This window comes from Morone saxatilis, unplaced genomic scaffold (genome assembly GCF_004916995.1).
Source record: "Morone saxatilis isolate NCDOM2014 unplaced genomic scaffold, NCSU_SB_2.0 Contig23, whole genome shotgun sequence".
Classification (NCBI taxonomy): Eukaryota; Metazoa; Chordata; class Actinopteri; family Moronidae; genus Morone; species Morone saxatilis.
Genome location: NW_023339796.1, coordinates 22,425,499 through 22,446,700, shown reverse-complemented (window position 1 = coordinate 22,446,700; position 21,202 = coordinate 22,425,499). Strand labels below are relative to the sequence as shown.

The 21,202-nt window shown below is 39.4% G+C and overlaps 1 protein-coding gene across 1 annotated transcript in view; it reads right to left on the bottom strand.

Moving 5' to 3' along the window:
• astn1 (astrotactin 1) overlaps positions 1-21,202 on the bottom strand; it is a 374,129-nt gene that overhangs the window by 299,721 nt on the left and 53,206 nt on the right. Inside the window, exon 2 of the mRNA XM_035669982.1 lies at positions 9,678-9,859. Coding sequence (XP_035525875.1) covers positions 9,678-9,859 — 182 coding nt within the window. The remainder of the gene's footprint in view (positions 1-9,677; positions 9,860-21,202) is intronic.

Sequence of the window (21,202 nt, the reverse complement as noted above, 5' to 3'; positions counted from 1 at the left end):
ATCTCGTTGCTAATTGGGCTAATTTGGCGCAGAACTACTACTACTACTGCTACCCTCACATTGGTACTTCTATATTTAATTTATTTATGGCGATGCGCTTTCCTTCATCCGATCTCCTACCTCAGTGTTATGGCCCTTTTGAATGTCAGCTAAAACATGCGCAAGGCAAGTTCCCACTATTACTGGCTGGGATCATTTATTTCTTTCCCTGCTAGAAGTAACATCTTCCTTGGTCAGTGGAGAAGAGGGAGAGGGCAGGCTGGGGGGACGGACCTTTTCAGGCAGTTTCGCTGGCATTCTGTGCTCGTTGGATACAATATCACATGGTTAACCAGGAATACTCCTGTTTACCCCGGTTTGTTCATTACAACTGGCATATACTCCGTCTCACGTTACAGGGCCCTTCCATCCAGTGACTTCAAGACCTTTAATAGCGTATGGCCACTAGCTATGGCATGTAAATGTTGCCACTGTTTTAGTGCCTTTCTGAGATAGGAGGCGTGAGGCAGGGATGCAGCCGTATGAAGGTGCAGCGGTAAAACATATTAGCTGTGAGACCACTTACTGCTTGTCTATTTATACACAGTTTTGGTTAGATAATAAATTGGGGGGGGGGGGTAACAAGTATATAAACTGGCAATTAGGTGCCAAGTGGGCCAAATGACAGGAAATCTAATCACTAATAACAACAATAGCTAACCAAGTGTTGCTACATTACAAATTAGCAGTGAGGTACACAAGGCCCCTGAGGCACCGAGCTCTCAAAACACAGAGCTGCGGAATGAATGGTAACATATGGCTGGCAGCCCTCCTGCAGACCAAGGATGCAAAACATTACACCATTAATATAGCTAATTCTGACTTTTGATGTTTACGTAAAGTTCACTCCCCTTTTCTTTTGCTGATACATATAGCAATGCTGCAAGTGTGACTAATATTCTAATCATTCTTGCAAACTGCAATACTTTATGTAATTATATTATTTGCAACTATGCAATATTGCATAATTATTCTTCAATACTACATACAATGGCATCATGACCTGCACACTCCACGTGGGATTTCCATGAGTTTTCCAATTATACCTCATTAATGCCAACGATGTTTAGTGATTATCTCTTTCATGCTGGATTATACTTCCTCTTAAATTAAACTTTACTTTAATCAATGCGTTATCCTATGTTTAGCTGGTTTTTGCATTATGTATGTGTATATATTCATTTTCTGAAACTCACTTGGCACTAATGTTTATGGGTTCAAGCGACTATCATTCCCAAAGTTTCATCTGTGCCAATCCAAAACTCATTTTTACACTTGTTCAGGTGTGACTAATTCATTTGGTGGCATTGAATGAGATGTAGCAAATCATCCTGTTTCTACAAATACTCAGAAAATTAGAAATATACGGTAGAATGCAAGGAAAATAATAGCCTAGTTGTTCTGCATAAAACCTTGATATTCAATTACTATTAGTGTTGGGGAATTGGGATGATTATTGAGTATGTGGGTTCAGATAAGGCAGAACGTCTTGTCCCGAGGAACAGAATGTCATTCAAATGCAGGAGATAATCAGACTTTCAATACATTTTGACTCCCTTGAAAGGAACCATATTCACACACATTTGGACTAAGAGCTCGTATACCATCTTTGACCGTCTTGTTCAAATCTCATTCTGAAACATATGCTTGTTTTTGTGTTTTATAGAACCTTTCTCAGGCGTGGATCTAGAGAAATATTCAAAGGGTGGCATGGATGCTTTCAGTTGTTGCAGAAATACATGCTGATTTGATTGCAAACAATCACATACATAAATATTTGCATGAAAAAACCCTCAAATAAAGATATTTGAACTTAGAAACATTGCATTATTGTGGCACATTAGTAAAGCATGGATAGAAATATCTAAAGGTGGCATTAGAAATCATAAATTGATTTATTTGCATATCTATTTTGCAAATGTATTTTTCCAAATACAGGCTTACAAAACTTAGGACTGTGACTTAAAATGTGGCTATGATGGATCATTAAACTATGTGTTAATTTCCATTATTTTAACACAATTTTTTTTTAAAAGTATCTAAATGAATGTGTTAAATTTGACAGCATTTGATGCCACTCTGCAAATCTAAAATGTTAATTTAGGATAAGACAAGATAAGATATGAGCAAAGGCAGTGCTTTCAATCCCTATACTATATATAGTTATTATTATTATTATTATTATTATTATTATTATTATTATTATTGTTATTATTACCATTATTTTTTATGGAGTAAGTAAAGGTGGCAGCGCAGAGCCCCTTTGTTCTTTAGTGGTGCAAGTGGCTATGAAGGAAAATATCATCAGGTAGCTGTGGAGCAGCTAGAAAATGAAAAGAAGTGAAAGGCAACATGGGTACTGACATAGCTGCGTCTGCATGTTGTCAGGGTTGCCTGCATATGAAATTAATTCAAGTCTATTTTTCATTTATCTTCCGGTATAAAGCCAGTGTGGTGTCTCTATACATTTGCAAAGGGACAATAAACCAGCCAAGCAGCATGTAACATTTCTGATTTATTAAATGCATGCTGTCTGCTTTAAAAGACACTGCGCCTCTATAAAATCACAACACAGAGCGGAAATTATTTGATGCTGATGTCATATCAAGTCCGAGTAACTTTTCCTGTGTGCTCATTGAGACACAGCTTGAGGCGCAACGCAGGCACAAGAGCACAAAGAGACATTTAATGGATTTTAGGAAAATCATACTGTACATCACAGATGTCATGGTTTGATAGTTTGGTCCCGAGACCTCCCAGTTTTTATTACTCTGAACCTTAAAACAGCTACTTTTCAGTCGACTATGTTTGTCTAATATGGGCTCCATTACTGTAGACTGTCCAAGTTAAGATATATGAAAGATGGGAGTGCTGTGTGAGCAGTGGTGCAGTTTAGTTGGCTCAGCTAACAGAGAAGGTTCAATACTTCATCCTGTGAAAGAAAAGAAAACGAGAGCATCCGAGTAATAAAAAATACACTGTACGCTCACTCCTTAGTGAACCTTCTGAAAACAGTTACATCTGCAAGTTTAAAGCTGCATTATTGTTAATGCAAACATGTTAGCAAACAAAGGCTTATTTATACATCCAGCAGACAAAGAGCAACATTAGCATATTTCTGGAGTTGGGGCTCTGGCCACCTGACAGAATACAATATTCACTCTTCATTCAGCTCTTGGTCTCCACCAGCTCCAAACAAAGCTACCTTTCTCTTTAACTGCTGATACTTTAGCTGATGATTTACTAACTTTGTCTATGTGCACCTGCAGGCTGTTAAACCAAAACAATGAGCTGAAAGAGACTATGAGGGGAACTGCAGAGTTTGGTGCTATTTCTGTGCGTTTGTCACACGCTAGCCTGGTTCCAGACCTTTGAGTTGCCGCCCATATATTCTTATATGTTCAGCAATTTAAATACTGAAAGGCCCTGAAAGCTTTTTCAGACAGTTGAAGAAACAACCGATCAGAGCTTTATAGGTGGGATTAACGTAGCTATAAAATGAAAAGTAGTGATTAAATGTGGATGAGATTGACAGTCGTACAGGTTGTTATTCCACTTGAGGAAATAACTCATAATCTTCATGACAAACTGCTGCTAGCGAGTGCTAATGCAACTTTGTTCAAATGAAAATTCCACCTAGCTATGAGCAACTTTCACATTGTCATTTGATGAAAAGATATTGATTAGTGCAGCTTTAATGTTCGAAAGTCTGTCTTTTATTCCTGCTAAAACAGTGATTTTCATTTTGTTGTTTTGTTTTGTTGAAGAACCATCCCATGGTGCTCTGTTGTCTGGATCAGAGATTCAGCAGCACTACAAACGGGCCGGGCACTCGGGCTGTGTGCCTTCCTCACAGCCCACGGGGAAGCTATGGATTGTTTTGTCTCGCTCTGCAGGCTTTTCAAAAACACGCCAGGCTGTGATGCTCAGAGGGGCTCTGGAGGCTGGGATTCAGCCGAGGCCACTGCTTTACAAGTGGTCAGGGCCGCATTGATTTAAGGTTTACGCGATCAATGCTATCAACGCGGGTTTTAGGAGGGTCACCACATGAATGTCGATATCCAACGAGCTGAGATGTGTCACAATGACCATCTCCTCCCATAAAATACCAGGCGCATGGTACTGGTGTGTGTGAATGCTTTTAACTGTTACTCATTAATTGTGAAATGAACTGTGGCACAACAGAAAATGCTTCCACTATAACGGCAGAAGCTCAGAGCTCTGAGACGTGTGTATATATAAATCTGAGAGCTATCATTTCACAAAATAAAACGCCGTTGATGTATTTGTTTTTCAAATCCACACACGTTCTCAGGTTTGCGAGGCCCAGAGGAAGCATGTTGTAACATAAACCATGTTGGTCCCTGCCATGCTGGAGGTGTTTTTCTTCCCCCTATATCTGACTTTCATTTATTCCTCCATCTGTTGTCAAAGCTTTAGAGCATTTGTGCTGGAGAAGCCAAACCCTAAGCAAACAAAAAGGTTTTAAATTAAATCTATATTTTATATTAACACAATAGTGCATAGTGTTGAAATGGGTATAGGTTGGCAATTTGTCATATTTTGCACATTCAGCTAACCATTCTTTTGTATATTTTCAGTAAATTGTATTTCTCAACATCTAAATGCTGTTCCAAAACTTCTCCTCACTGCAAGGAATTTCTGAATCTTTTATTTATTTTATGGTGGCCTATAAGTTGTCACAGGTATTATATGCTACTTCCCCGATGTTATTTTCTATTTCCAGAATAATCCTTGAAGACATGATCTCAGCTCTCAGACCTCGTGTCTGTGTTTTTAGTTTACAGGTAAAACTCATTAGAAATGTTCCATTCTTTACTTTGATACAACATAGCTTAATTAGGTCATCATAACATATTTGCTGTTGCAAATGTATTCATTCAGTAATAAACCAGGAGACAGGGTTGCACACATTTCTCAAAATGAATATGGTGTTACATAACACAAATCTTAAGTTTTAGTTTGAGAACTTTATTTGCCCTTCACAAATATATATATATATATATATATATAAAAAAAGTCAAACCCTGACACTCCAGCTACCCCAAACCCTCCACCCTCCCAATACCCTACAACCACTGACACTCTCAGCTCTGATGTTCCAGCGTTCATCTATCTCTCCGTCTGTCTAAACCAGCACATTTCAGTTAATCTTAAAAAGAAGATATAAAATCTGACAATCATCAATAATGCAAAGAACTGTAGTTGCGTATGTAACTCTTGTCTTAACGTCTCTCTACCAGCCAGCATCGGTTCGTATTTCACTCACTCACTTTTGTGAATGTAAATAATGAATGGTAGAGGAAGCTGTAAATCTGGACTAAACACAACACTTTGAACTAACAAGCAGTAGAAATAGTATTTCTTCTGTAGTAAGTTTCACACCCGCAATCTTTCATCCTCCATACTGTCCACACTGAACAGGACAATTGACTGCTGTATTAACATGTTCGGGTGCTCATAGCTCAGAGCCTGAGTGTGTTGCTGATTTTTTATTTAAAAAATGTAGGTCAAGTGGACAAAATGACTAGATTTTCTCTGAAAAAAAGAAACTTATTTTGTGATGAACACGATAAAGTTGGACCAGAATCAATAGATGGTGTAATAAAGTAAATTTACTAACTCCAAGTGTTTTCAGTGTTAAGTTAATCTTGAAACCTTCAGTTTGGCTGCTGAAGTTCCCATTTCAGGAATCACAAAGCAGACTAAAACAAAGGAGCAGCTTGGCAGTATTTGCTGCCGTTAACGTCAGACACCATACGGCTCTAACAGACTCGACTGCTCCTCACCTTTTGGGTTGAGTGGGCACAGCGAGGGGCTTTTTCACACTACTGATCCACAACAAACTTGTACCTCAAAGGCTTTCCACGCAGCTGAGGTAAACTGAAACTGGCCATATTGCCCAATCTGCTCACCATCCAGCAAAACAGACAATGTCAGTAGTCATGTGGGCCGCACCCGCCCTGGTAGAGAGTTATGCCTTAAAACAAGATGATTTAATTTCTTTTTATCCCTTATTGTGTTAACTTTTTGTCATTGCATGTGTACTTTCTGGTTTCACTATGATGCTTGCAGAAATTAAAAAGTTGCTTAATGGCCTCTGAGGAAAAAAACAATAGAGCTAAAAGAGATTCACGAGGGGACAAAAACATCAAATCTAACCCCTAAGCTTGAAAAACCATATTAGGCTTTCATATAATGTAATTGACTTGGTTTGGTTTGGATACCTCCGTATTGTATGTTATGATTGGACTGATCCATTGAGGCCCTGTGGCAAAACAGCTGCTGATTAAAATTTGAAAATTAAAAAGGGAGAATTGTGCATAGCAGTGATATACTGGAGCTTAAGAGTCTCAATAGATAAACCAATCATGCCACATTGAATATCTGATGCCGTTTTAGTGTTTTTTCTTTGTCTTTATTTGGCCCGAGTGTTGGGATTTTCTTTGTAGCTGTCTCTGCCCATACGGTTCAAGCTGAAGTCGGGGCCGTGTGTTTGAGCTGCCAGTGCTGTACCTGGTGTCAGTACAGACATACACAGGGTAAGTCATCTATTATGGATGACCAGACGCGGCCAGTGGAGGACACTGTGGTCACCTTGTTGGATGTGAATGCTTTGAACCCTGCATGAAGAACCCTCTAACTTTTGAACACTCCACATTATAAATACTGGAGTATGACTGGAAATTACTCACTTCTTGGTTCATCTTCAGTGCTACAATTGACTGAACCTGGTAAGATTATAGCCTGGCGGACGTAACCGACAAAAATCTCTCTTCTGGCCACAGACCCCAACTTTGGTTCAGTTGATTGAACCTGATTCCCCTTTAGGATCAGGCCAATAATACGTCTGGCTGGTCTTCAAGCCTAAAAACGCTGAAGCCCCAACTCATCCATTAGGCATAAACTCATGGAGGGCAGGGTGGCCAGGCAATGAACTGTGGCAGATTACACGTTCTGCTTCCTGGCTGAGCCGAAATAGACGGGATGCGCAGGCCTGGGACCATTTCAAGACCATTTTGTGTGTTTGATAAAAACATGGCAACGCCGCTGTAAAACACAACCCATGAGATTGATAACGGAAAGGCATGCTGTTACTGCAATGGAGAATGTGGCAACTATTTTGATAATTGCTTAAGTTATTTTTAAAGGAATACGTTTGAGCTGTAGCTGTACTTCAACACTTTCTCCGTGCAATGAGAGATTATTACTTTCAGGTTTTACCTTGAAATAAGGGGTTAGTTTCACCTACACGCTTAGAAGGCTGAACTATATTCAAATGGTTGCAATCTGCAACTTTTCTGCTAGACGCTACTAAATCCTAAACACTGGTCCTTTAATTGTTTATTTGTTTACAATCTTGACCTGGTTTTAGGGGCAAAAGTTGATAATCACGGTTAACTCCTCGGTTGTCAAACCAAAGTGATGGTCTAAGATCGGCCTGTGAGGCATGTCCACTTATGGCAAACAAAGACAGAAAACTAAAAATTCAGACAGTGTCAGAGCTTTAAGACCAAATTCTCACAATGTGACTGCTGCTACAACCCACTTCTACAAACCAACCAATCAGCAAGCAGCATGAAATGATGAGGATACACTGGCTGCTGTGATATTTTGTAAGTGCCTTTTTTTAATAAAGTTCAAGCAAATAAACAAAAGAAAACAAAACCTGGGACTCCGTGAGGCAAACTGATGACATGTATAGCACTACGATTCACTGCACATTTAATAAAATCTTGGTCTCATGTCAGACTGAGATACCAATTTTCGACTAGTTTAACTATAGTGAACTAGACCGGTATTATCCTTTGTTTCATCATGATTCCTCCCTGCTGGCTGTTGCGTAACCATATAGCAGAAAGGTCTCCTAAGATGCTGCTGAGACCTAAAGCAATTAAGACATTCACAGCTGTATCCCACTGCTTTCTTCCACGTCTCCCAGACTTCTACCTGTGCTAACTGCTGGTGTCCTGCAGTCTCCTGAGACATACAATGGAAAGAGGTCCAGTGACAGGTGTGTGCTTGAGCTAAAAAGCCTGTAAAGCAGCCTTCACAGGACCCTTTTTTGTACCCACAAGGAACTGAACAAGTGACACGGCTTTGGATTTATAGGTCGGGGCCTCCAGCCGGGTGGCAAGCTGCAGCGGGGCCTGGGCAGCACAGCGGCAACACCGCTTCCATCTGTTGTCACGGTCTGCTCATATCTGCATGCTAATCCTTCTCTACCCCACACCTTCATGAAAACACCCTGGTGGCAGCGCTGCCGCCGCAGCCCTTACAGGATGAGGAATTAGCAGTGCAGGGAGCACAAAGACGCGGACCCGAGGTTGATGGGATGTGAAATGCAGATAGAGCGGGGAGTAGAAATGTGAGTAAAATAAAAGAGGTAAGAAGCACAACCTCCGTGCTGGCGGATTTCCACATTAAAATGTTGTCACCACTCGAGCCTGTGCGCCCGGTACATCAGCTTCATGTTTATTGTATGCAAAACATGCAGAGGATAGTCAAGGTCAGTTATTTGTATCAAGGCCTCAAGATCGGTGACATTCAGCGGGTGTCGAAGCGCGGCTCCCTGCCCTCCATTGAGCAGATGCAGCTGCTGGCAAAAAGTCTTCTCAAGCTGACTAATCATTTGTGTATGCAGCTATAATATGCTTTCAATGTCTGAAAATACATATCATCCATCAAAGCACGATTGTAATGTCTTTGGGCTGGAAAAGGGCACTGGGAGTAGGTGTGGCATATCTAAGATCTAATAAATATACATTTCCTCAGGCGAGAGGAGGAAGCTGCGAGATCTAAGGATTCATTTCCTACTCTGCCGACATAGCAGATAAGGTTTGATACAGTGCAGGGATGCTAAAAACTACATTTTGCAATTGAAATGTGGAACTTTATAAATGTATGTTCCACACATAAATAGATTTAGAAACAGATTTTTTCCCCCTGCCTATAGTCTGAAAAATGTCTCTCCGACATAAAAGGGGTAAAGGTATACATTTATTTTTATGTTTAAATGATTAGAAAACGCACTGCTTCAATACAGGAGTTCACCCTGCCTCCCTCCATGTCTTTACAGCTCTATCACACCTGTACACTGTGTTGGACATGTCTGTTCCCTGTGGCAGGTGGTGTCCAATATGAACGAAGCTGACTGAGATATCTAGTACATTTGGAACAAAGAAGAGTGATCATACCACTGTAAGACACGAGTGTTCTGTAAATGGAACATTTTTACCTCTAAAACAGCCATTGTACCATGACAGACATCTGCAGGATTTATCTGCTCCCTAAAACTTTACTGTGAGAAAGGTGTGCAGTCAGCTGTTTCTCTGACAGGGAAACAAAAACAAGAGGGAGGGACATGTCATCTTATCTCAAAGATAATATCTCTGAGAATGTTTCAGCTACAGGGAAAATAACTCAACCACACTAAAGTGCTTCATATATTAAAATCCATATCCATGGTAATGAAACAGTGCAAAAAGCAATTTCTCCATTTATCTATCATAAAAATTTAACAAACGAAGTCTTTTCTTTTGACTGCATTTCATATGAGAGCTGATTCCATTTTTAGCTGCTTTGTGAACGTTCTGCCCGAGAACAGAGAGTTTTACCATGACAGAGATGTGCAGGATGCGGAGCTCCTCCTTCGCAGAATTGTTGGCCGGGTCTTCGGTCGGCTCCGGGAGGCTCAGGCCACCGTCCTGGTGGTGGATGTGGAAGAGCAGAGTGCCATTCTCCAGCCACTGCTGCCTCCAGCGCACAAGAGGGATGTCCTCTGAATTCCCAGAGATCTCTGCCAGAGACAACGAGAGACAAAGGTTGTTTGCTGTTGCAGCACATTTACAGCCATTGCAGACATCATGAAGGATATCCACTGAAATGTGAACAATTTAACAGAAAAAAACATCTCATTGAGTGGTGTTTAATTTCAGTAAATTGAAAGACACATGAGTTAATGTGATACAACTGAGTGTCTGCTGTTAATTTTAATAATAATTTCTTCCAGTTTGCAAGCTGTTTTGAACAGATTTTATTGTAACTGCCAATCAGGACAGGTGCTATTTCACATTTTTATATTATAGAGCAATGGGAGCAATTAAGAGAGTGTCGGAGCGGAAACAGCTCATCAGTCATGTGAGTTAAATGTTGGCTATGTCAGAACTTTTTTCTAGAAAAAGTGTTCCCATCTCCCATTAAGCAGATTAACTCTTTTTCAAAAAAGGCAAAAAAAATGTTTTGCGAGACTGAGTTTTTTAAAATGCTGCCATTTCCATCAAATTTTTATAATGCGACTTCAAAATGTGCATAAATAGAAACAACAGAACATGGCTTTGCATGGTCCCTGGGAGATGAGTTCTCCTGATTTTGGTGATCCATGACATTTTCTCTACTGCCAACCTTGAGGTTGACATTTTTGGTTTTCATTGAAAAATATCTGCAACTACTGTCTGGAATACCGTGGAATTTGGTACAGACATTCATGCTCCCCAGATGATGACTCCTAATGACTCTGGTGACCCCTTACATTTTATCTAGTGGTTGAAGTTTTCTCTTCTCGTTCGTTGTGCCATCCTGCACCCCTGCCTATACCTGAAACCCCTCTATGGGCTGAGTTTGTATCCATGTTGGGAGGAACAAAAATTACAAAAAATGATTAAACTCTTAAAAGATAAAGATAAGTAAACAGTGATTTTTATGGAAGCAGCGGAGCACAAGAAGCACTGTGCTTTGTGTCAGACATTCTACTCCTCGTTCTTTGAAGTATTAGTTATGTACGCCAAAACACACACGGTGCAAAAATGGAAAAACATTATAAATGCATGACAGAGCTTTATGAGTGATTTTGTTTTCTGTTATGGAAGTGTGAAGAGTGGCAAAGATGCATCAGGCTCATAAGTCATGAGAAGCACTGACTGGAAGACATAAAGTGAAACAGAGATCACAGAAAGTGCAACCCAGACTCCAGACTCAATCCCATCCCCAACTACAAACAAACTGCTTCAGTAGGCTGCAGCTGGAACTGATGTTCTCGGCCGAAGTTTGTAGTGTCACTGGAGTTGAAACCAGCAAGCAATGATTTGTTTTTTTGCAGGTCAAAAGATGTCTAGACTAGGCTAAGCAGGTCTTAACTGTACATTGACATCATATGTAGAAATACATTTGCAACCAAATTGAAGTTAGACATATAGACGTTAAGAAATCTTTGCTTTCTGGGTACAGAACTCACACACACTCACCTTGTACAGCATCTAGACTGCTAGCATTAACTTAAACCATTTAAACAAAGGACAATTTTCATATTCTATATATCTTATAAATTAAACCTGTAAATCAAGGTATCTTCAACCAAGGCTATGTGCTCAGAGATGACACAGAATCATCAGGAAGATCATTCTCTTCCTCTGACATACTGCTGTGGGAGCTCAATTAAACTGGGATCAGCTACATGTTCTGTTTTTTCTTTTACTATGTTATGATGCTGTTATGATGATCATGTTGTTGTTTAAAATATATCGCAATATGTAAATTATGTCAATTTCACCATATAAATATTCAGTTGATTTTGAATTGTGATTTGCATTTGAACAGTGGAAATCTAGAGCATGGGTCTGACTCACTCTGAACACTGGGGATATGTACTCTTGGTCCATCACAAACTCATTTTTCACCACTTCTTCCCTTACAACAAAAATAAACTACACCCCTAAGTACTTCAATTAACAGAATAATTATTTCTTCATTCAGTGTAGAAAGTGAACAGATTTAATAATGTGCGTGTCAAGGCTGTTGGTGCAAGTTCATCATCACATTCAGAGAGAGGGTCGACTGAGAACACGAGGGTCACATTTTCTTCTAATCAGTTTGGAGACATTGAAGAAAGGGCTGCAAATGCTAACTTAAATGAAATTCTGTCAGGAGATATTAGGGTGGCAAAAAATGTTGAGCAAGTTTGGTTAACTTCGTCACTATCCAATGAAAAACCAAACTTGGTGATAGGTGATTTGTACTTTTTCAGATAAAATGAAGGATTAAGTGTTCCTTTACAGGCTGAGAAAGTTTGACAATGAAAAACCCATTTAAAAACCCATTGGATTATCTGAAAAGGCATTGTCAGAACACTTAAAGTGGACCTGTTTCATTAATAAATCATCAAACGTTAATGTTGATACACGGCTTTCACAGGACAGAGATAAAATAAAGTCCTAATCTGTGTTTTGTTTTTCCTCATAAAAATATTGTATGTGCTCCATTTGTATTATGTAATACCTATTCTGTGTATTTGCATTCTTTCATTGCTGTGTAAAGTTTCCATTGTTGACAGCTGAGGCCCTCATTCCCTTTGAAATACTAATTAGGAATTAGGTCTTGTTTAAAGCCACCATTTGAAGGATGGTACACAGTGCACATCCTTATACTGCTTATGGATTACTTTGGACACTGCCACTAAATAGACTATTAGTCTAATTGCTACTACAAAATGTACACAAATCTGTAATCCAAATATATTGTGGCTCTACTGGTATACGAGCTATCAAGTGATTTAAAGTTCATTTTACATACAGATGTCAAAATGAACAAAACAGACACGCAGCACAAGCAAAATGCACAGCAGAAAGGGATTGTGGGGATGCACTGAAGGGACACAGGCCATTAGTGAATAGTCCATAATTGATCAAAGTCCATACTATGTGCTGGTTTATTCAGGCATTGGCGCAGCGATGGTTGCGGGGAGAACGCAACCACGCAGGCTGTAAATAATAATGAGGATTAGGCTTGATCAAAAGAAAAAAGCCTAGAACTGAGTGACTCCAGGAGTGAGTTGAGGCACTTGTGTTAGCGTGGGAGATGAGAATTAGGACGTGAACAACAAGGACTGGAAAGCCAGGGGAAGGCAACAGAGCAGTAAAGGTAAAGCATGGCACGCTCAAGACATCCAGCTCTCTCACCTACTTATCACTGTATGGGCCTTGGCTAGGGATCTATATATAAACACAGACTAACCCCATGTTACACAAGACCATTACAATGATTACTGGCTAAGATGTAGTTGCAAGCAAGATTTTACTGCTGATCACACGCTTTTACACATTGTGCAAAACTTCAGGAACATGTATTGAGTTACACCACCTTTGCACCTGCACAATGTGGGTCTCAATTGATTCAGGGCTTTCTTTGTTTTTTCATTTCTTTAGTCGGCTTCATCCGTCTGTAATTCATGCCTTTACTTAATGACATCAGTGATTAAAGATCCCAGGTAAAATCCCTGGACTTTGTTATTTAGTTAGTTAAGGGGGAAAAATCAATTTCACACATTAAGGTCAGTTAACTAGTCATTGGGAGGACTACTCCTGCAAACACACTGACACATTCTTTAATTGAAAGGCTGTGTTACAAACTGGCAGCATGCTTTTTGAAAGACATGGGTGCTGACCAGGCAGGGAGGGTCAAAATACTTTAGATTCATTATTGGAGCTTGTCACTATGGTCTAGACTGTAGAAGGTATAAAACTTGGATATAGTCTCCATGACGTCACCCATAGGTTTACACATTGGCTTTCGGCCACAGAGGTTGCTTCTTGTTCCCCGCTGAAATATCTTCACAGCTGTTTGATGCCATTATGGTTCCCAAAGGAAGAAGAAAGGAGTTGACTTTGGTGATCCCCTGACTTTTGCTGTAGCGCCACCATGAGGCTGACGAGTATGGCTCAGAGTGAAATGTCTCAAGGCTTGTTGTATGGCAGTGACATCAAAATGTGATACAGACATTCCTCTTCCCCTCAAGATGAACTGTAATAATGTCTCTAAATGTGTCTACACATACATACTACTAATCCTGGCTTATAAGTAAATAATGCCAAACTAATGACATTCCTGTTTGCCTCAGATGGTACTATAGTGTTTGTGGCAGACCCTTTTTTTTATCTCCCAGGCTTTCTTAAAGTAGTTAGCTAACTAAAGTTTTATATGTAAATGGCCAACTTACTTTAGGTGCACCATCTATGTAAGCACTTGGCTTAAACTATTCATGGTAAGAGGAGCCATCATTAATATTTTGTGCACACATTGTACATGCATAAGATTACAATGCAGTCCCTATTAGGACTTCACTTCCTGCTGTGTGACTGTAGACTACACCACCTTCTTTGTCAGACAGCCCATTACACTGATTACTGGCAAAGGAAACACTTGGATGCTGGATAATAGCCATAACCCTTATATGGATTATAACGTGTATACAAGCAAACTACTTAATGCTCTTACTGTGACACAGCAGTGTGTGTGTGTGTGTGTGTGTGTGTGTGTTTGTAATTGTGAGAGTATAACAAGGTTTGGCCTGACAAGAACTGATGCCCTCATGCCGCAGTAAAGAGGGAGTTCCCTCTGCTCATAGATAAGATTTAAGAGTCCCGGCTGGTTTTAACCTAAATGCAAATGACGTGCCAGAGTGTGACAGGGCACTTTTCAAAAAGTGTGCTCTCTCTCTCTGTCTCCCTGGGGACTAGTTTGCCATGAGAGCGGGATTAATGAGACCGCCGCCTTACTGCACGGGACCCTGCGCAGTACCACCCAGCAGTGAGGTAGGAGGAAGGAAGAGAGACAAAAAAGAGAGAGAAGAAGAGCTGGGGAGGAAGACAGAGAAAAATGCAAATGGGATGAAGGGAGTGGTGCAGAGAGAGAGACAGAAAAGAGAGTGGCCACCTACCAGCATTAAATGGATCAAAGTAATCTGATTACGCCACATTATTAGTGTACCTCCTCTGAATGCAGATCCGCTGAACCATTTAGTTTAAAGGAGTTTCAATTCCTTTAGAATTACAGTGACAGAGCATCTATCTTAAGCATTTTGAAAGCCTAATCTTTAATCCAAGCATAAACAAATGGGCAGTACTACCACAGCGGATCCCCGCACAAAGCATTTTCCCATTCCCTAATTGACTGACAGAGCGCTTGGACTGCCAGAATGTGATAGATTGCCAAGAATTCAGAGTGCATTATGTGGCTGTCTCAGGTTTGCGTACATGTATGTGGTTAGCAGGCAGATTGTACTTAAATTAAAAGGAGATGACAAACTCAGTAAAATCTTGTTCTCCTTCTCCAAGTCACGAGTCTTAAAGACCTCTGCTTAACCAAGCACAACTGATATAATTAGAAAAGCCTCACAGGGGATTTAAGAATTTTTAAAAAATGAATTTGATACTTACTGTGGCAAGATTAATGTGACATGATAGAAATAAACAAATTACAGTGAGGCGGTCGGTCTGGTGCAGTTTGGGGGACATGACGGGCACATCTTTGGGGAATTTTGCAATATAACGCTGTCAGATTTTAGCACCCAACGGGGAGGTTTTGTTCTGTTCCAGGCAATAACATCACTGTGAAGAGTCATCGGTGGAATAAAATCATTCATCTTATTGGAGAATGTTTCTGGATAAGATGAGGGACTCAGTGTTAAACTGGAGCTGCAACAGATTCATACAGGCCCGCTGGGAGCTTTCGGGCTACAGCTCACTGTTAACAATACCACCAGGCTCTTTTTGTGCCTACTGTCACTACAGTAATATATTAACCGGCCATATAACAAACATATTTGGTAATTTACTTCTAGTGGTATCTAATCATGCAGATAGTTTGGATTCTATTTGTTCAGGTTATGAGATTTCTGTCTAAGCTTTTTGCTGACAGCCCAATACAACAGAGGAGAATAGAATAGAGGGCAAAGTCCTGACGTCACCTTTGGGCTAGCTGCTGCTCCACTAGCTGCTGCAACTCAGTGCAAGTTCTTATAGAGGGTTTTATAATTGGTCTCTCTGATAATGTGAAGCCTGTCCCTGGGGTTTACTATCCATATTCTTAGAAAAACAAGTATCTGCTGCATGCTTTTAGAATTTGATTCAACTATGATTTTAACAGTTACATACAAAAAAAAAGCTCTAGAATGGCAGTGTGCACATTGGAATTAAGAAAAAGTAATTGGTTTGCAAGTAAACAATACTAAAATAGGTTTTAGGTATTAGCTATGAAGTCCCAAATCAGTCCTAATACGTCCTAAATGTGTCATTTTGTCCCCTTAAACAGATTTAATGTCACTTAAGATCATTTTCATGTATCAGTTAGTGCAGTAAATTTACAGAAACAATTCATCCTGCCTTTATTACTTTCAAATGAACATTCTAATATAACATAATTATCAAATGTACCGTGCTAATAAAGCTATACAATAAAGTAAAAAGATTATATTATTTTGACAGATTGATCACTTTTGCATCACAAATTTAATCTTCACAGAAAAAAATATTTCAATCATGATGATGCAAAGGTTTTGTTTTTGTTTTTGTTTTCTTAAATTTGTAGTCAGGGCATCTTTTTAGAACTACAGTATTCATTATAATGCTGTTTTATCTCACATTTTACCTTTATCAAAAATTGCAGCTACTGTGATTTGCATATTGCACTTGGCCATATTGCGATTGCAATAATATTTCGACTCATTGTGCAGTCCTACTTGCTAGTTACTCCTGTTCTTTACGAATCCAGATGTGATAATGTGAGACGTATCTGTTGTCTGCTAAATGCACATTTCCAAGAAGTTTCAAGTTGTTTGATTAATGAGCCTGGCCATTAATCCACCATCTCATTGTATGTCACCATGACTATTTTTCTTATATTAACCAACACTGCAGTGTCATCTTTACAACTCTTTAAAAAGAGAAATATTAAATAAACAACATTATAAAACAGCAAGCAAGGTTGCATTGTAGGGCTGGATTTTTAGTCATTTGCGTGTCAATGTGAATTCAATTTGAATTTGTTTGGGTTTTTTTAATACTTTATTGAACATTAAATTCATTGACAATAGGTTAAGGTTATATAATGGTAGAAAAGAAAAAAAAAGAGTTCTTACTTCAGTGAAGCCCAATAAGCATTCACATTAATGCACCAGGAAAGACAGGAGAAATACTGTATGTGTACATGCATATTCCATACATGCAGAGTTTGAATTAGGTTTTCTTACTTCTGCATCATAACCTAGAAGTTTCTGTTTCATTTTTATTGTGTCACAGTATTGAAAACATCTCTTTCCAGTGCAATTGTCATTGTTACTACAGATAATCCTCACACGCTGCTGTCATCAATTTTTTTTAGGACTTTTTCTTTATGCCAGTTATCTCATACAAATACAAATGAACAAATACATCACCACTTATCCAAATATAAATACATGTATAAATACATAATGTGCAAGTACAAAAAACGTGTAAATCTCACCCCAAAATGCAGCTCATGTCTGTTTCCTCTCGAGGTTGCAATGCCACAAGTGTATTCTCCCTCTCTAAACTCTGTTCCACCGAGTCAACGATAACAATCGTCACATTGCGCGGTCACCAGAGGGCACGGCGATAAGCAGAAATTACTTTGGAGCTGTTGATTCTGAATTCCCCAAACTTAGCAGTAATAAACGACTATTAAAGAGAACACGACATTGTTGAGCTGAGAACCCGGCGGCTGAGAGAGGAAGAGTATGAAGGGGAGACAGGGTACTAATTTCCAGATATTATTCCAATGTGAACACATGGAGGTCGCCCTTCAAGCCTGTCCTCTAACTACACCAAAGTCAGCCAGATTTCTGAGGGGGCTTTGAAGTACCAACTTAACGTGATAAACACTGCGTTTTAGCCTTGACAGAGGGTTAGGCACTTTCACATAAAAAACCTTTAAGCTTTGGTGGAAATATGATGATCTGAAAATGCCATGGCCTTATTTGCAATACACTGTCTATATGAATCTTATATGCCTATCCTGCGTATATTTGTTTGCAAGTGTGGCATTGACAGAGGAATCTCAATATCACTATGGAAACCGAGCTTGAATGGATAACGACAACCATCACTCAAAAAGCTAGGCCACAATAAAGCACATATTGTAATATCAGCACATCTGAGCTTTTATATTTGAGATTGTTCTGAACGGGATATGAGATCATTCACAATATTATAACGTAGCACCTCATAAAGTGAAAACCTAAATATACTGAATATTAAAGGAAGTCTGGTGAGCAGGTAAACTGAAGCTGTGTCCCTTTCCCATACCAAATACAAACAGTATACAGCCTATGCTTCGAGTCTATGCATTACTTTTGGTTTTTTTTCCCTTTTTTTTTGTTGACACTGTTACATATATACACATTATATGAAATATGCCAATGCAGCAGACAACATGACTGTACAATAACATGATTGATTGCACTGGTGAGCAGATCTAATTAGCACTGCTATGACCACTAATTGCGGTCTATGCCTCTCATTTTCTACCGGCTATGGCAGTCCCCAGTGTTACACTTTATATCGTAAAATTGGTGAAATATTTTAAAAAGGGGGCAAGCAGCAGATGCAGGAAGCGAGCTACCCAAAGCAACACATTCCCACTTTTGTAAGAGACAAGCAGATAAGAAACCAAAGATCACAGCTCTTTGTGGCAAACATAATGAATATCACCACCATTTGCAACTGGTTTGAGTCATTTACAGCCCTGCATTTTGGGAATAGGGCTGCAATTAACAATTTTTCTTTTGAATTGATTAATCTGTCAATTTCTTCTCGATTAATTGATTGTCCTGTAGTTTTTACACATCTGAGGGTGTAGATGTAGTGAGCAAATGTGAGTGATTTAATATTCCATCGCTCTGAGCTAACCTATCAACTGTACCATTATGCTGAGCTAGGTTAAAATGTTTTCCCGAAACATTTTGACACTTTTTCAGTATGAACACAGAAGATATTCACAAAACACAAACCCGCAATTAGTACTAGAATGTAACCGGGGCACATGACATGGGGGATATGAGGGGTGTGCTTTAAGGCCTCTGACTGTAAAGAAAGTGCATTTTAGGAGTTATTTTTGAACAGATCGATTCCACCTCATAACATATTTCAGCATGTGCTGATTCTCAGCTAACACACAGGGCAGACACACGCAGTGATTTATATGGCTCAAGGTGTTTTATCTTATGCTGAGTCATTACTCAACCCAACATAGAAACCAGTTTCCCCGAGTCTGACATCATGCTGGTTGGGGCAATGATGCAATGTGCTGTGAATTTTAATTTGGCTCCATCTGTAATCAGCATGCAGTCTGTTTCACTGCTTTCAGAAAGATAAATAAATAAAGCCAAATAAAGTTCCAAAAAAAGAGGTTTAAAGAGAAAACATGTTGAGTAACCAGTGAAGTCTTGATATTGATTTTCACAGCCAACTTCAACATTACAGAACTACAAATACGAGGGAACTTTAGAACAGCTGAGGAGAGCAGAATAAAGACAGAGGCTAAATGTTTTCCCTTCATTCTCCTTTCTTTTATTCTTGACAAGCCCCATTATATATACCATATTGCTAAAAATGTCAATATGTGTACGTGCTGTACAGTTCATACACATAAAAAAACACATTAAAGAAGCTTTCCAAGCCCTGCATCACAATTTAGAGTCTTGATGGTGTGGGCACCTGTTTCATTCTTCCTTACTTCAGAAAGTTCTGCTCTGCTTTGGTACACAGTCACTTCACAAAGCAAGAAGGTTTTCTGAAGTTTTGAAATCACACATGAATGTAGCTTCTTCAAAAATCACAATAAAGGGAAATTTCTTTTGTTCTTTTCTCTGACAAACTTTCCTTTTTTCAAAAGATGCAGATGGTAACACACTGAGTTCTAATTCACTTTGATTAGAAAGGATCTGGGGCATGTTATCAACATATCATATATCTGTGCAGTATTTTATGAATATGCTACTTTAGATATGCATCCCCTAGAAATATGTGAAGACGTAATGCTTGGACTCTGAGCTTTATTGGCACATTCCTCTGTGATAGTGCCAAAGTAGGCTATCCACCCTATAGATCCAAATATTGCTGCTCTGTGGATGGCAGCCACATAATGGTGGTGTCAAGCTTTTTTTTTTTTCTTTTTTTTTCTTCTTGCTTTGTGTTTTGTTTTTAAATTGGCTGGGTTTTCTTCTGTCATACATGTCTTAAATGTATCTGTCCATCTCTCAATTTTTTTTAGTAAGGCTCAGTCAAGTCAAGTCAGTTTTATTTATTTACCCCAAAAGCCGGGCCGGTTTTTAGCAAATATCTCCAACATTCAAACGTAGTGCATGGTGCAAACATACTGTAGTTCAGCTATGGATTAACATTAACTCTGTGCTTGAGTATTTATGGCAGCAGGATTGTGTGTCTGTAGGATGGACTTAAAATAAGCTAGAGTGTTCATGTTCGTAATAAAAAGGAACATGCCACCCTGTGCCTCGTGATGTGTTTTAATTGTTTTTGGACAACAATAGCACAGAGGAAGAAGATACATGCGGTTTTAGATACACAAACAGTACTTGCTGGTGGGCATTTCTTTTACTGTTTCAGTTTTGGTCTAAATAAAAAACTTCCTCCAGCTTCATGCTTTAACCGCTCTAAACTGCCTGGAAATTCTGCAATGTGACAAACAAACACAAACACTTACAGTATGTTTGCAACCCTGACTGGTCTGCAAAAAAGCTGTTACAAAAGAATAAGAGAGGCAAAAAGCTTGATTATAGAGTACTCACTCTGCTGCTGTTTTCACTGCTACATTTCAATTTGTGACTTCCTGTTAGGGGATAAGTGCTAATACCCGAACAGAATTTAATTCAGGCATATAAGGTGAATCTATAAAGCGTCTGAGTTGGAGTTAATGGGATACTCTTCCTGGTCTAGCCCCACTTCGTGACTTAGTTCGATAAGACTGGTGGTATTTTTACAAAACATCTTGATTCCTGTTGTAGGCATGCAGGCGTTGTGTCTTATTAAAACCGTATACAGCGCACAGTGACAGCAAACACAAGAGGCAAAGACTGTAGGGTGGGCATCTGTTTTAAATTTTAGCAAACAGCTGAGAGTTGAATGCGAAGATATCGACGCATTCAGAAGTAATGAGACCGGCAAAGGGAAATCAGGAGCGAAACAGCGGTCTGAGAGAAACGCTGTTTTCCGGGGCCTGTTTACCCAGTGGGAGAGGGAGAAGGGCGGGGGAGACCATATGGCCGCGGAGCTGTGTGCTTGTACTGGGATTTCACAGCAGCGGAGGGAGGTGTGTGAGTTAATGTGTGTGTGTG